We start from the raw sequence: 13,813 nt of genomic DNA, 5'->3' as shown, positions 1-13,813 counted from the left end.
CGATAGTCTACAGTTCCATCCGTTTACTGGCAAATGCCATAATTTCATTCCTCTTTATGACTGGGTAATTATATTCCATTGTGTGTATGTACCACATAGAAAAACATTTTAATTGTGTATTGAATGTTTGACAACTTTTGTTTAGCCTAATAAGTGACACACAGATACACTAATATACTTAATTTGCCATCATTATCATGTAATAAAGACATTTTTACAAAAAAAAACTATCAAATACAATTTCACTGTAAGGACAATCTTTTTTGCAAATTTTAATGCTTAATAATCTTACCACTAAAGCACACTTATTTTTCAAATAAGTACAGTAAAAACATACAGAAGCATTGAATAAATAAGACTTTAGGTATAAGAGAAGAAAGGGTAAAAGCCCCACACAAAATGGAATGCATGCTATTTAAGTCATGTGATTTTTATATGCAACTGGTTCATAGAGACCCCAGGTTATTAGTCTTCTGGGTGGTGGTTTGGTTTTTTGTTTTGTTTTGTTTTTTTGGTTTCTTTTTTGGTTCAGGGGATTGAATTCAGGGGCATTCAGCCACTGAGCCACATTCCCCAGCCCTGTTTTGTATTTTATTTAGGGCGAGTGTTTTACTGAGTGGCTTAGCCACCTTGCTTTTGCTGAGGCTGGCTTTGAACTCATGAATCTCTTTCGTCAGCCTCTTGAGCCACTGGGATTACAGACATGTGCCACCACACCTGGCTAGGCGGTGTTCTTAACACTAAATTTTTCTGTTGATGTCCTTTGATTTGCTGTTATAAAATTAAATACCATGTATTTTAGACATGTTAATAACCCTAAAGCTTTGAAATCAGTTAAAGTAAAGACAATCTATGTCAGATTCATTTTGGCCTAAGCATGTTTGTGTATTCATTTCTTTGTAGGTTAATAACCAAGCTTCAAATATATATATATATATATATTTTTTATTTTTACAGACTGCATTTTGATTCACTGTACACAGATAGGGTACAACTTTTTGTTTCTATTGTGCCACATGATGTAGATTCACACCATTCATGTACTCATACATGTACATAGGGTAATGATATCCGTCTTATTCCACCATCTTTCATACCCCCACCCCCTCCACCATCTCATTTCCCTCTAAAGTTCCTCCATTCCCCTCTTCCCCCCACCCCCCACCCCCATTATGTATCATCATCCACTTATCAGGGAAAACATTCAGCCTTTTTTTTTGTGATTGGCCTATTTCAGCATGATATTCTACAGTTCCATCCATTTACCTGCAAATGCCATAATTTTATGCTTCATTCCTCGGTTTATACCCAAAGGACTTATTAAAATTAGCATCCTACAGTAATGCAGACACATCAATTTTTATAGCAGCTCAATTCACAATAGCTATATTGTGGAACCAACCTCAATCCCCTTCAACAGATGAATTTATAAAGAAACTGGTATATATATACCATGGAATATTATTCAGTCATAAAGAAGAACAAGCTTCATATTTTTAACTTGATTTTCTAGTTATGACTGTCCAAATAATCTGATTGGAAAGTGTGCAGATTTTTTTTTTTTTTTAGATAAACAGAACAACTTATTTGTTCCTTTATATAGATTATTGTTTTTTGATTTATGTGCTTTAGCATATTGTTTCTTTGGGGATAACTTTCAGGGGGTTATCACCATGGTATTTTTAAAGTATTATCACCTTCAAAACAAGCTAAAAATCATGGGTTTTCATATAATCATACCTTAGTATACCAGCATACCTGAATGTGATTTAGAAAACCTAACAAATGTCTTCCTGAATTCTTAATGTTCTAAAGGAATGGTGAGAAGGATTTTAGGTTAAGGATCTTTCTGGTGCTACTTATCATTTGTTACAGATATTTCTTGAAACTGCTCCTTTCGCTGTTTTGTCTTATTTAATGTAGTAATCATTAACCAGTTTGTCAGTTTGGTGATGAGTAAAGGTAGTTTATACTGAAGACATAAAACATTTTATCCTTACTAGCAATGTATTCTTTATTGATTGCTTCTTATAATAATTCTTTTTCCTTTTTTTTTTTTTTTTTTTAATTCTACCATTTCACCAAAAACAAAACTCCAGGTTTTGGAGTCCTTACCAGAAGATGTAGGGTTTAACATAGAAATAAAATGGATCTGCCAACAAAGGGTAAGTTATTCTCTGAACTACACATTCTTCTTTATTTCTCCCTCCCATTTTTAAAGTTCTTTAGTTTCTATCTTTTTATTTTAATGGAATTAAGTGAAACTGAAATTTTTCAGCTTTATCCATCAAAGCACAGTACTTGTTGAACCATTTTACAAAAGCCTTACACATAGCAAACATGTGAGTACTTTTTAAATTAATGATGGGGGCTGGGGAGATAGCTCAGTTGGTAGAGTGCTTGCCTTGTAAGCACAAGGCCCTGGGTTCGATCCCCAGCACCCAAAAAAAAAAAAAAAAAAAAATTAATGATGATGTATTGTAGAAATTTTGATTTACATGTGAATGGGTTCCAGACAGATTTATAAAGTAGGCAAATCTCTTTGATTTAGTTATTACTTTCTAATTTCTCATCTAAATGTTTGTTTTAAATAATTTCCTAAGCAGTTTTCTGTTGAAGAACGATAGTTAGTAATAGTTATCCAGGAAAACAAATTTCTGCAGCTGTGCTTTTAATCATTTCCTTTTTCTCTCTCTATTTTTTTAAATTTTTTTTAGTTGTCCAATACCTTTAGTTGCACAATACCTTGTTTCATTTATTTTTATGTGGTGCTGAGGCCTTAACCCAGTGCCTCACGCCTGCCAGGCAAATGCTCTACCACTGAGCTATAACCCCAGCCCCAATCATTTCCTTTTTCAACAAAGAGAAAGCTGCTGTAGGCTAGGCTTTTTCTGAGTGCAGTGGATTAGTAGTGAACTTTAATAAGGTCCTGTTTTCTTGGAATTAATATTCTAATTGAAGAAAACAAGAACTAACTATGGAATCAGGGAGATGTGTAAATTGATGAGATGCCTGGTGAGTAGACTGAATTGTGGTTAGGCGTTCAAAGTAGTTTATTCAGGTATCATAATTGGTCAGTCAGACTAATGTCCTGTATTTTGTTTTGGTCAGAATATTCTAACTCTTCAAATCATGAAGCTGGTCCTTGTTCACATAGTAAATGCTGAACCAAGATTTTCCTAATATGTGATTTTTAGCTTTCTGTGCTTCCAGAATTGTTTCAATAACTCGTATGTAAAAACATTCATCAATATTTGAATGTTAGGATTCTTTGTATCTCGGTTATTTGTTGAATTATTTTTTATTTGTTCTTTTTATTTATACATGACAGAGAATGTCATGGAGTCTAACTTCCTATTTTTGTGGTTGTTTATGATGTGAAATTAACACTGGTCGTGTATTCATATATAAACCTAAGAAAGTCAGGTCCAATTCATTGTACTCTCTTTTCCATTCCCATCCCCCTCATTTCACCACATTCTGCCCTGTCCACTCCAATGAACCTTCCCCTTCCCTACACCCACCTCCTCTGTTGAATTATTTTAACTGTTTCAAAAGGATAGTTGATAATGTCTGAGACCCAAAGGAGATTCTGAAGTTTTTTGTTTTTTTTTTTTTAATTAAAAGAACTATTTATATTGTATATTTTGATGTTTCTTATCGTTGGTAAAATTAATAGGTTCTCATTTAGCAAATGAAACTTACAGATTTATGAAGATTATACAAAATATTTTTAAATCAGTAGATTATAATTTTCTAGAATTTCATCTTTTAATATTAAAGTGAAAGCCTATTAATGATATAGTTACTTTTTATATAAGAGTGTCTGTACCTGGGTTATGATTTCTTTACCATCACTGAATAACTGTGGTTTTGGGCAAGTTACTTAGTCTTTTCGGATCTTTAATTTCCTCATCCTTGAAATCAGAGTTGGTTAAAACCATTAAGAGATACTACTCCGTACTTGTTAGGGCAGCTATTATCAAAAACTCAAAAGAAATATTGGTGAGATCATACTTAGAATTCTGAGAACTCTTATACACTGTTGATGGAAATGTAGGTTGGTGCAGCCATTATGGAAAACATATGGGGGTTCCTAAAGAAATTAAAAACAGAACTACCATGTGACTCAGCAGTACTTCTTCTGGGCACAAACTCAAAGGAAGTGAAATCATTGCCTTGAAAGATATCTGCACTCCTTTATTCATTACAGCATTATTCGTGGTAGGCAAGGTACAGAAACAACCTCAGTATCCTTCAATGGGCAAATAGATAAAAGAACTGTGATACATTTATAAGATGGAATATTATTCAGCCCTAGGAAAGAATGAGCTCTTCTCCTTTGCCACAAGATAGTTGAGCCTGGAGAGCATTATATATTAAATGAAATAAGCCAGACATACAAAAATATTGTATTATCTTACTTATATATGGGATCTGAAAACTACTTGGAATTCAAATATAGAAAGAGAAAAAACAATGGTTACTAGGGGAGAGGGGAGGGGGAGATGGGGAGATATATGTCAAAGGATAAAAAATATCAGATGTGTAGGATGAACAAGTCTAGAGCACTCATGTACAACATGAAGACTATATGTAATGACATTATATTATACACAAAATAAATAGATTTTGGCTGCTTTTGACACACAGTGGAGAGTGTTGGGTGTAGCTGGGTGGTAGCATGTATTCTCAGTATGTGCAGGGCCCTTGGTTTGATCCCCAACACCAGAAAAAGAGAAGGGGGGCGGCAACTATGTGAGATGATGGATATGATAACTTGATTCGTTTAATTACCTTTTTACTGTCTTTGTGTATTCCATAATATTCTGTGGTATGCTTTAAATGAGCACAATAAAATATATTGAAAGCAATTTTCTAAAAATATGAATTAGAGTAGATGTTCTTAATAATGTTGTTTTTTTTTCAGCCCTGTAATTCTAAGGTGTGCAATAGCTTTTATTTTCTTTTTTCCACATAGGATGGAATGTGGGATGGTAACTTATCTACATATTTTGACATGAATGTGTTTTTGGATATAATTTTAAAAACTGTTTTAGAAAACTCTGGAAAGAGGAGAATAGTGTTTTCTTCATTTGATGCAGATATTTGTACAATGTGAGTAATATTCAGTATTTTCCTTCTGTATCTAGCACTCAGTGCAGGTGGTGGTTGGAGGTTGGGAAGTTGTCCACCTTTCCTTTAATTTGACCTCAGTCAAGTTGCCTGTGTTTTCATGACCCTTTCTGATGGCTTTCTGGAGTGCCCTCTGCTACTGTGAAATCTTGAACCTCACCTCTGTGCTTCATGTACCTGCATGTCATGTCTTCCTTACCTGATTGTAAATCCTCCTGGGTTTTCTTGTTGCTCATGTCTGAGAGTATTTTATATTTTTCTTTAGTTAATGGTGGTTATATCAGAGTAGTGGGATTGCTTTTTTTCTATTTCTTTGTTTTTCTAAAATTTCAAATCAATATTACAGATATCTCCCTACAGAAAGTATTGTTTTGTCCTTTTTAGGGTTCGGCAGAAGCAGAACAAATATCCCATATTATTTTTGACTCAAGGAAAATCTGATATTTACCCTGAACTCATGGATCTCAGATCTCGGACAACCCCGATTGCAATGAGCTTTGCACAGTTTGAAAATCTTCTGGCAAGTTGTTTGAATTTTTACTTTTTGCTTTCTATTGTTTTGTATAACAGTAGTAAATAAGGTTTCATGTTATTTTACATACCTAATGGTTGAAATTTGACGTGTAACAAGCAGGTAGCTCTCTTTAGAAATGAGGGTGACCATGCATTCAACATGTGTGTTTATAAATTACTTACGTTAGCACTGTATTGTAACTGTATGTATATGTTGAAAAGAATAAGGGAAATTAGAAGGAAAAAAAAAAGAATCTTAATATTTTCTACATTTTCTTTCCCTCCCTTCTCTAGTCTAGAAAGCACTGACCTAGAAAATAGTATTTAACATTTACAGTACACACATTACTTTTTCACGAACAACTAATTTTTCTTCTTTTAGGGGATTAACGCACATACTGAAGACCTGCTCAGAAATCCGTCCTATATCCAAGAGGCAAAAGCTAAGGGACTAGTCATATTCTGCTGGGGTGATGATACCAATGATCCTGAAAACAGAAGGAAATTGAAGGAATTTGGAGTTAATGGTCTAATTTATGATAGGTATTTGGTTTTCATAAAAAATTTCCATGAAATGTTAGGAAAAGTGTAGCTTTCATCTTATAAAATTATAAATAAAATTAAACTTAGTTAAGTTAAAATTCTGTAGTTTGGCCTGAGGTTTATCTTGACATTTGTCTGTCAGTGATTTCAAACTTTGAAGTCAGTTGAGAAGCTTGCTAAAAAATGCAAATGAGTAGGCCCTAACCCAGATGTACCAAGTCATTTTAGGGTTAATGGTTACTGTCTGACACCTGTTTTCTGTCTATACCAGCTTTCTCAGTTCTGTGGCTTTTCATACCTTCAGTATATTCCTAATGTTGTGTGTGTCCAACTCAGACCATTTCCCTGATGTCTAAACTTTTATGTCCAGATACCACACCTAGTCCTCCTTTCATCTTCCTGATTTCAACATAAATGAAAACTGTGGTTGTTCCAGTTTCTCATAATCCCAGATCCAGTGAGACAAAAATCTGACTCTGACTTCAAGAAAAATCCTGAATGTGTCCCCTCACGGTGTTTACTATTATCAATCTCAGCTGAATCACCTCATCTGTGTACATATTTTAATAGCCTGGTGACTGCCTCCACACTGTCTCTTCTCACACTGCAGCCAAAGGGAGGCTTTTAAAACATATATCAGATCATTTTGCTGCCACATGGTTTTCTGTGCCACCTAAAAGGAAAAGCCAGAGTACTTTGTAAGGGCTTGTATGAACTGATCCCTACCCCACTTTCCCTGTACCACCTTTCAGTCCTCTTTCCCTCTCTGACCCTTTTTCCCCACAACTTTCCCCCAGAAAGACTCCAGCCTCTGTTTACTGTGTTCTTCCTGACTTCTCTCCATATTATTTATTACCGTCTGACACACTACATATGCATATCATATGGCACTTGACTATTTTTCTTCCTAACCCCTTTCCCTTAACTCCTCCCCTCTTCTTTCTGATGCACACAAACAAGAATATAAACTTCATGAGAGCAAGGCTTTTCCCTGTTTTGTTTTTTTTTTTTTGTTTTTTTTTTTTTTCCTTCTTTTTAAATACTGCTTCCAGAGACTAGGCTGTATAACACACAATAGGACTTCAAATGTTTGTTGTATTTTTTAATTTTTTTTTTAAGTCGGCTTCCTGGGTGTTTAAGTTTGACAGGCACTACCTTGACAGACAGAGAGGTTTCTTTAGAGTAAAGAAGTTTGGGATTAGAAAGGATGTGATTAAGCTGGGGAAATTGTAGGCATGTAGCATCATACAAAGAGGAAGTAATAAAATCCTGACTGGACCTGCTTTAAAATACTTTCCTTGAATTTAGTTCGTATTATTACTTGTTCTACAAAGTTATATCACTTTCTTAATAAAGCCTTTCCCCCCACTATTTTGTCTGAATTAGTCTGGTTTTTAAATTGCAGCCAAGATCCTCCCTTCCTTGTTAATGATTGGTTTCATTTTGCATAAAACAGTATGTTCTACAACTTTTAAAAAAATAATGTCCAACTAATCAGATGAAAATTTAAATTTTAAATGGACAGTTTTAAAGAAGTACTAGCAAAAATAAATTAAAAAAAAAAGAACTTACAAAATATTCAGAATGAAAAAATAAATAAAAGTTTTATCTTTCCTAAAAAAAAAAAAGGAAGTGCTAGCGTCAGCAAATCTTTGAAGATTTTATGTATACATATATGTGCACACATAATATATATGTATGTATGTGCACATATGTAGAGAAAGGAGTGATTGCAGATATTTTCAGGCAAGAAAATTGTACTGTGAGATTATGCAGTGTATGGCTTTATAAGGTATACAAATTTTAGGCAGCTCTTTCATCTCATGGGCCTTGATTATAGGCATCAAATGGTAACATGTAACAGAGAACAGGAAGGATGTGTAATATAATCAGCACTAAAGGTAGTTTTTCCTAGCTTGGAATCTTGAAAGAAGAATTGAATTGGAATTTAGTTGAAGATACTTAAATTTGCTCTGATAAGACTGACCTTTTAGGTAGTGGCAAGAGCATAAATCGGAAAGCCTGTTGAAGGTGTGGAGGGTTTTGAAGAGACAGCCTGGCACTGGCCTCTTAGCATCTAATGAGAGATAAGTTGGATTATGTTAGTGTGGATTTTCTTTTTAAATGAAATCAAAGCACTTCATGTGTATAATTTAAAAATTAAATAGTTTTGTAAGGCTTATAATTTAAAAAGTTGTCCCTTGTGCCATTTTTTTTTCACTGTCCCTGGCCAAGTTCTGGTCTCCTAATATTCTTTTAGGAGTTCCCCGCCCCCCTGGTGTTTACCTCATTATTTCTGATTAATATTCTTATTGCTGTTATTTTTATGTTATCAAATTTAGACATGAAGTTGGGTGAGGTGGCACATGCCTGTAATCCCAGCAGCTTGGGAGGCTGAGGTAGGAGAATTGTGAGTTCAAAGCCCAGCCTCAGCAAAAGGAAGGCACTAAGCAACTCAGTGAGACCCTATATCTAAATAAAATACAAAATAGGGTTGGGGATGTGGCTCAGTGGTTGAGTGCCCCTCAGTTCAATCCTGGGTAACAAAAAACAAAACATGAAGACAGTTTTGAATGCTTAGTGATTTGGAGTCTGAGGTGTTTAGGAGAGGTGTGGTGAGAGTGGGTATTTTAGATTATTAAAAACTATTTTACTTTACAGAGGTATTAAAACACAGATTTCATGTTTAATCATGGTTTTGTGATATGTAAACTGCATTATTTTCTAATATTTTGTTTGAGAGTTTTACATTTATGATAAAGAGTGGGATGGCCTTTAATTTACCTTACTCAAACAGTTGTCTATAGTTTTGGTATCAGGGATATTACCGGCCTGATAAAGTAAATAATTGCTCTTTTTTTTTTTTTTTTTTTTTTAAGGTGATAGGAATAAACTCAGGGCCTGACACATACATACAAATGCTTAACCACTGACCTATCCACTGAGTCCCCAGCCCTCCATTTTTAATGATTATTTGTCTATGTAGATGATTAAAATAGAAGATAATACAGTAACAATACAACAGATACCTGTGTTTAAAGTAAACACCATCATAGTTTTTAAGTTCTATGTTCTTCTATATAATCCCAATCCCTCATCCTTCATACATTCCCACTCTTTCATACATAACCCCTTATGAAATTATTTTTCTTAAGTTTGATCTTGTTTCTTGCCTTAAATAATTTGCCATTGAGTTTTATATAATTTTAAACTTTATACTTTCATCAGTTATGTTCTTAAAATTAAGTATTTTGCATGTAGCTATAATTATTCATTTTCATAACTGTATAACTTTTCATTGTTCTACTTTTTAAGAGCATTTAGGTTGTTTCCAAGTTCTTGTCGCTATGCACAGTGTTGCTGTGAACTATTTACTATTACTATCATCATCATCGTCATCATCGTTGTTTTTGCAGTACTGGGAATTGGAAATTGAACCCAGAGCCTTACACATTCATGTTAGGCAAGTGCTTTGCTACTGGGCTACATTCCCAGTCCTTGCTGTGAACGTTATTGACCAGGTTTCCTAGAATATACGTATAAGGTTTCTCTGGGACAGTATCTTCCAGAACTTTTTGACCCCCAACCCATTTTACATTGCAACCCATTACACACCATAGATACGTATATTTACAAGTGTCTGCTTAACAATATTAAGAAGTAATGTGTCTTGAATATTTCCTATTCATGAGTATGTATTTGTTAAATGTAAATGTTAACTTTCTAAACTGGTTTTGTGACCCACTAGGTCTCTAGCCCAGCACCATCAGGCATCTGCCTGTGGGTCAGGCATTGGAAGTACAACAGGAACTATTTATGGTCACCTGGAGTGGGCTGTTCTGTATTTCCTGCTGCATTGTAGCCCACCACCAGTTCTCAGGAGTAGGGCCAAGCATTCTAATACTGTCAGGTATCGTAGAAATTGCATCAGTACATACATGGTTCAGATGCACCGTACTTGAGTAAGACTGGTTCATGCTCACTAGGACACCCTGTCCTTAGGTTACTGGGCTGCTACAGTGGCAGCGGTTCTTTTGGAATGATAGCCTTAATATGCCTTTCTCTTTACTGGGACTGCTCCAGTCTAAATTGGTTGACCTCTGTGGCCACAAGTGCCATCCTGAGAACAGCCACTTGCTGATGTTCTCTGTGTCCTCTGTAAATGTTTTTAGGTACTATGTGTCTGGAAATTTGACTGGGCCCAGATTCTGTATCAGAAATTATTTTCTATTAGAATTTTCCATAAGAACTTTTATCACTCTGGTGCTAAGGATGGAACCCAGGTTCTTATACATGTCAGGCAAGGATTCTACCACTGAGTGACATCCTTAATTCTGCTCTTTCATCTTAAAAACTTTCTAAATTGTTTAAAATCCAAGGCTTCCTTCCATGATAAGGTTGGGACTTGCAAAGCTTATTGGAATATGTGGAGGTATGATTGGGGTTGTTGACCTGGTGTTCACTCTAAGGTTACCAGATTTAGAACTTTACCCACCCCCACCCACCCTACTGCTAGGAATTGAACCCACTGGCACTCTGCCATTGAGACAGGGTCTTGCAAAGTTGCTGACTGGCTTTTAACTTGAAATCTTCCTGCCTCAGCCTCCTGAGTTCCTGGGAGATAAGTGCCACCATGCCTGGCAAAACTTTACTTTTTGACTGATCAAATTCCTCATAAGAAAATCTATATTCTTCCTGGGGGATCCAAGGAATCAAATGAAGGAAGAGAGATGGGGTAGGGAGGGCATCTCTGTGTTTAGCATTTGGTCATTTGGTATTTGCTGTCTCTAAATACCCTTGGTGCTGTGACCGTGGTGGTGGTTTTGTAAAATGCCCAAACCCTCACCTGGTCCACTTATTTTCCATTTTAAGAGGCATCCAGTTAAATTCACAGTCTGGTGTGGAGGAGGCACAGCCCCAGCAGATGGGAGTAGAGGAAGGAAATGATCACTGCTGCTCCATGCCTTCATCTCTTCCTGTCTTTTTTTGCCCCCTTCCCTTTCACTACAGTTCAAGAGGAATTTTCTGCTCTCAGCCCAGCCTTTTCGATTTTCTTACTCCTGGCTTGCGATTTGGTCTTTTTGGTTGCGCTGAGAAACTTTTTTGGTGGTTGTTCATTCATCAATTTTCTAGCCTTCAATTTTATTGCTCTGTCTCTTGATTTTTTCCTCATATTCATGGATATTGTGTGTGTGTGTGTGTGTGTGTGCATGGTAGTACTGTGGAATGAACTCAGTGCTCTACCACTGAGCCATACCTACCATACCCTGAGCCTTTTGTATTTTTCAAAACAGGGTTTCACTAAATAATACAGGTTGACCTTGAACTTGCAATCTTTCTGCCTCAGCTTCCCAGTAGCTGGAGTCACAGGTGTGCACCTCTGTATCTGGCATACTCTTCGCATTTTTTTTTTAAAGAAATTCCCTTTATATTTAATGGAACATAGGGAGGGAGTAAAGTTAGATGCTTCTGTTCTATTTCATACCTTGACCCAGAGGTCACTCTTCATTCTCTCACATGTCTAATTAACAAAAGCTATTGTATTAGAATCAGATATTTAAAGATCCGTTATTATTATCTTTTAATCTTGTTTAAAAACAACTTCTCAACTGTGAAGTGTGGGAAGATTACCACACTTCCCTGCACCGTTACTTGGCTTTCAAGTGTGGTATAAGAAGCTGTCCTGTCCTCTGTCTGCTGGTGGGTGGTGCCAGTGCTCCTCTGAGTCATGGGAGACTCTTTCTGGGCTTTGTACTACTCAATATAGGGTACTTCTCACACTGGTGGGCAGTTTTTTCACCTTGATCTTCAGCGAAGTCAGAACAGGGTGTGAATTCTAGCTCTCGAGAGGTTTCCATCTGTAAATTAAGACATTGCCAATTGAATCACTTGAGTGGCAGATTCTTTCAAAGTCACTCGTAATCTGTAGATTTCACTTTCCAATTCAGTTGCTTTATATTCGGCTCTTTTATATCAGGGATATGAAAGGGCAGTGCTACTGTTTGGGGTTATTAGACTCGGAAGAAAAAAACATTTTAAAGTAGAATTGATGCTTTTGTCTTTAAAATAAAACAAAAGAAGAACTCAGTAATATGGATGTTCCAGACATTTCGTAAATGAATTCTCATGACAAGGTTAAGTCAGACAGGTCTTACAAAAGCCATAAAATTACACTATTTTATGTATTCTGTGTTTGTTTCACCATAGGATATATGATTGGATGCCTGAACAGCCAAATATATTCCAAGTGGAGCAGTTGGAACGCCTGAAGCAGGAATTGCCAGAGCTTAAGAGCTGTTTGTGTCCCACTGTTAGCCGCTTTGTTCCCTCCTCTTTGTGTGGGGATTCTGATATCCATGTGGATGCCAATGGCATTGATAACGTGGAGAATGCTTAGTTTTTGTCGCATAGAGGCCATTTTGGGGCATGCACCTCTGTTCTGGGTAATCAGTTTTCATCATTGAGCATTGTTTATCTATGCCTTTTGGGTTTCTCAGTTCAATGAAGCAATAATGAAGTATTTCACTCTTTCACTACAATTCTTGCAAGAATTTTGAATATGCTATTTAAATCACTTGGCCAGGTATAATTTCTAGTCTCTATACAATGAGAAAATTTATTGGTTGGTAAATATTTTTAAACTAAATATTTAAGCCTATAATGTTAAAGAAATCTTCATTAAAAGTATAGCACTTTGAAATTAACTATATAAATATTTCATATTTACTCTTAGAACTTTTCATTTGATCAGGTCTGAAATCTTTAGCACATGAGGAAAATGACTACACATAATTATACCTGACCATGGAAAAAATAAGTACCTCAAATGCATGCATTTGCACTGGTGATTCCAACTGCACAAATCCTTGTGCCATCTGTGTATATAGGTATTTTTAACATGGATTGACATACACATACCATTTTCATTCAGTATGAACCTTGAGGCTGCTGCCATTTCCCCACTTAACCAAACCAGCCTGGAGGTGAGCCTTGAAACTCATTTCATAAATCTTTCAAAAGTTGTTTTGCATAAATGTTAAAATTTCAAAATGCTGCAGGGTAATTTAATGTATAAAATATTAGAAGTACGATTTACATACTTAAGAGTAGATCACAATGTATAAATTTGATTCAGTGCATGCTTTAGGTTTTAAGCATGAGATTCTACATGTTTACTGTTAAGTCCTTGCATCTGTGGTGCTAGGTAAGTGTGAGAAGATGTCAAGGACTGAAAATATTTTGTTGCCTAAAAAAAAAAAAAAAAAAAAAAAGCAAAAGACTATTCTTAGGCATTTTAAATATGCGTATTTTAAGTCTCTCTCACTACCTATTACACACTGTTGCTTTGTGGGTTTGTTTTGTGTGCATATTGTACAGTAGTTAAATCTTCATGGAGAAAAATAAATGTCCTGGATTCTTATATTGGTTTTCTTTATTGGTTAATATATATCATGCATGTAATTTATTTAGAAATGTGGAAGATCTTACTGAGTGTATATGCATGTTTTTAGGATTATACTAAGGTTGCTTTCATTAGAAGCACATTGTATTGACATATCTGTAACTTAAGAATGAATGTTAAATAAAATGACAGATTTATTTTCTTCATTATAAAATGGAA

At 35.4% G+C, this 13,813-nt stretch overlaps 1 protein-coding gene across 8 annotated transcripts in view; it reads left to right on the top strand.

The window, feature by feature from the left end:
- The window catches only part of Gpcpd1 (glycerophosphocholine phosphodiesterase 1), a 58,027-nt gene extending 44,214 nt beyond the window's left edge, over positions 1–13,813 (top strand). For all 8 annotated transcript variants that reach the window (XM_047538473.1, XM_047538470.1, XM_047538474.1 and 5 more), the window contains 5 exons: positions 2,100–2,165; positions 4,982–5,118; positions 5,521–5,656; positions 6,032–6,192; positions 12,400–13,813. In XM_047538473.1, coding sequence (XP_047394429.1) covers positions 2,100–2,165; positions 4,982–5,118; positions 5,521–5,656; positions 6,032–6,192; positions 12,400–12,589 — 690 coding nt within the window. In that variant the 3' untranslated portion in view covers positions 12,590–13,813. The remainder of the gene's footprint in view (positions 1–2,099; positions 2,166–4,981; positions 5,119–5,520; positions 5,657–6,031; positions 6,193–12,399) is intronic.

The sequence above is a fragment of the Sciurus carolinensis genome, chromosome 2, assembly GCF_902686445.1.
Source record: "Sciurus carolinensis chromosome 2, mSciCar1.2, whole genome shotgun sequence".
Lineage (NCBI taxonomy): Eukaryota > Metazoa > Chordata > Mammalia > Rodentia > Sciuridae > Sciurus > Sciurus carolinensis.
Note: the sequence above shows the minus strand (reverse complement) of the source record. Positions and strands in the feature narration are given on the sequence as shown.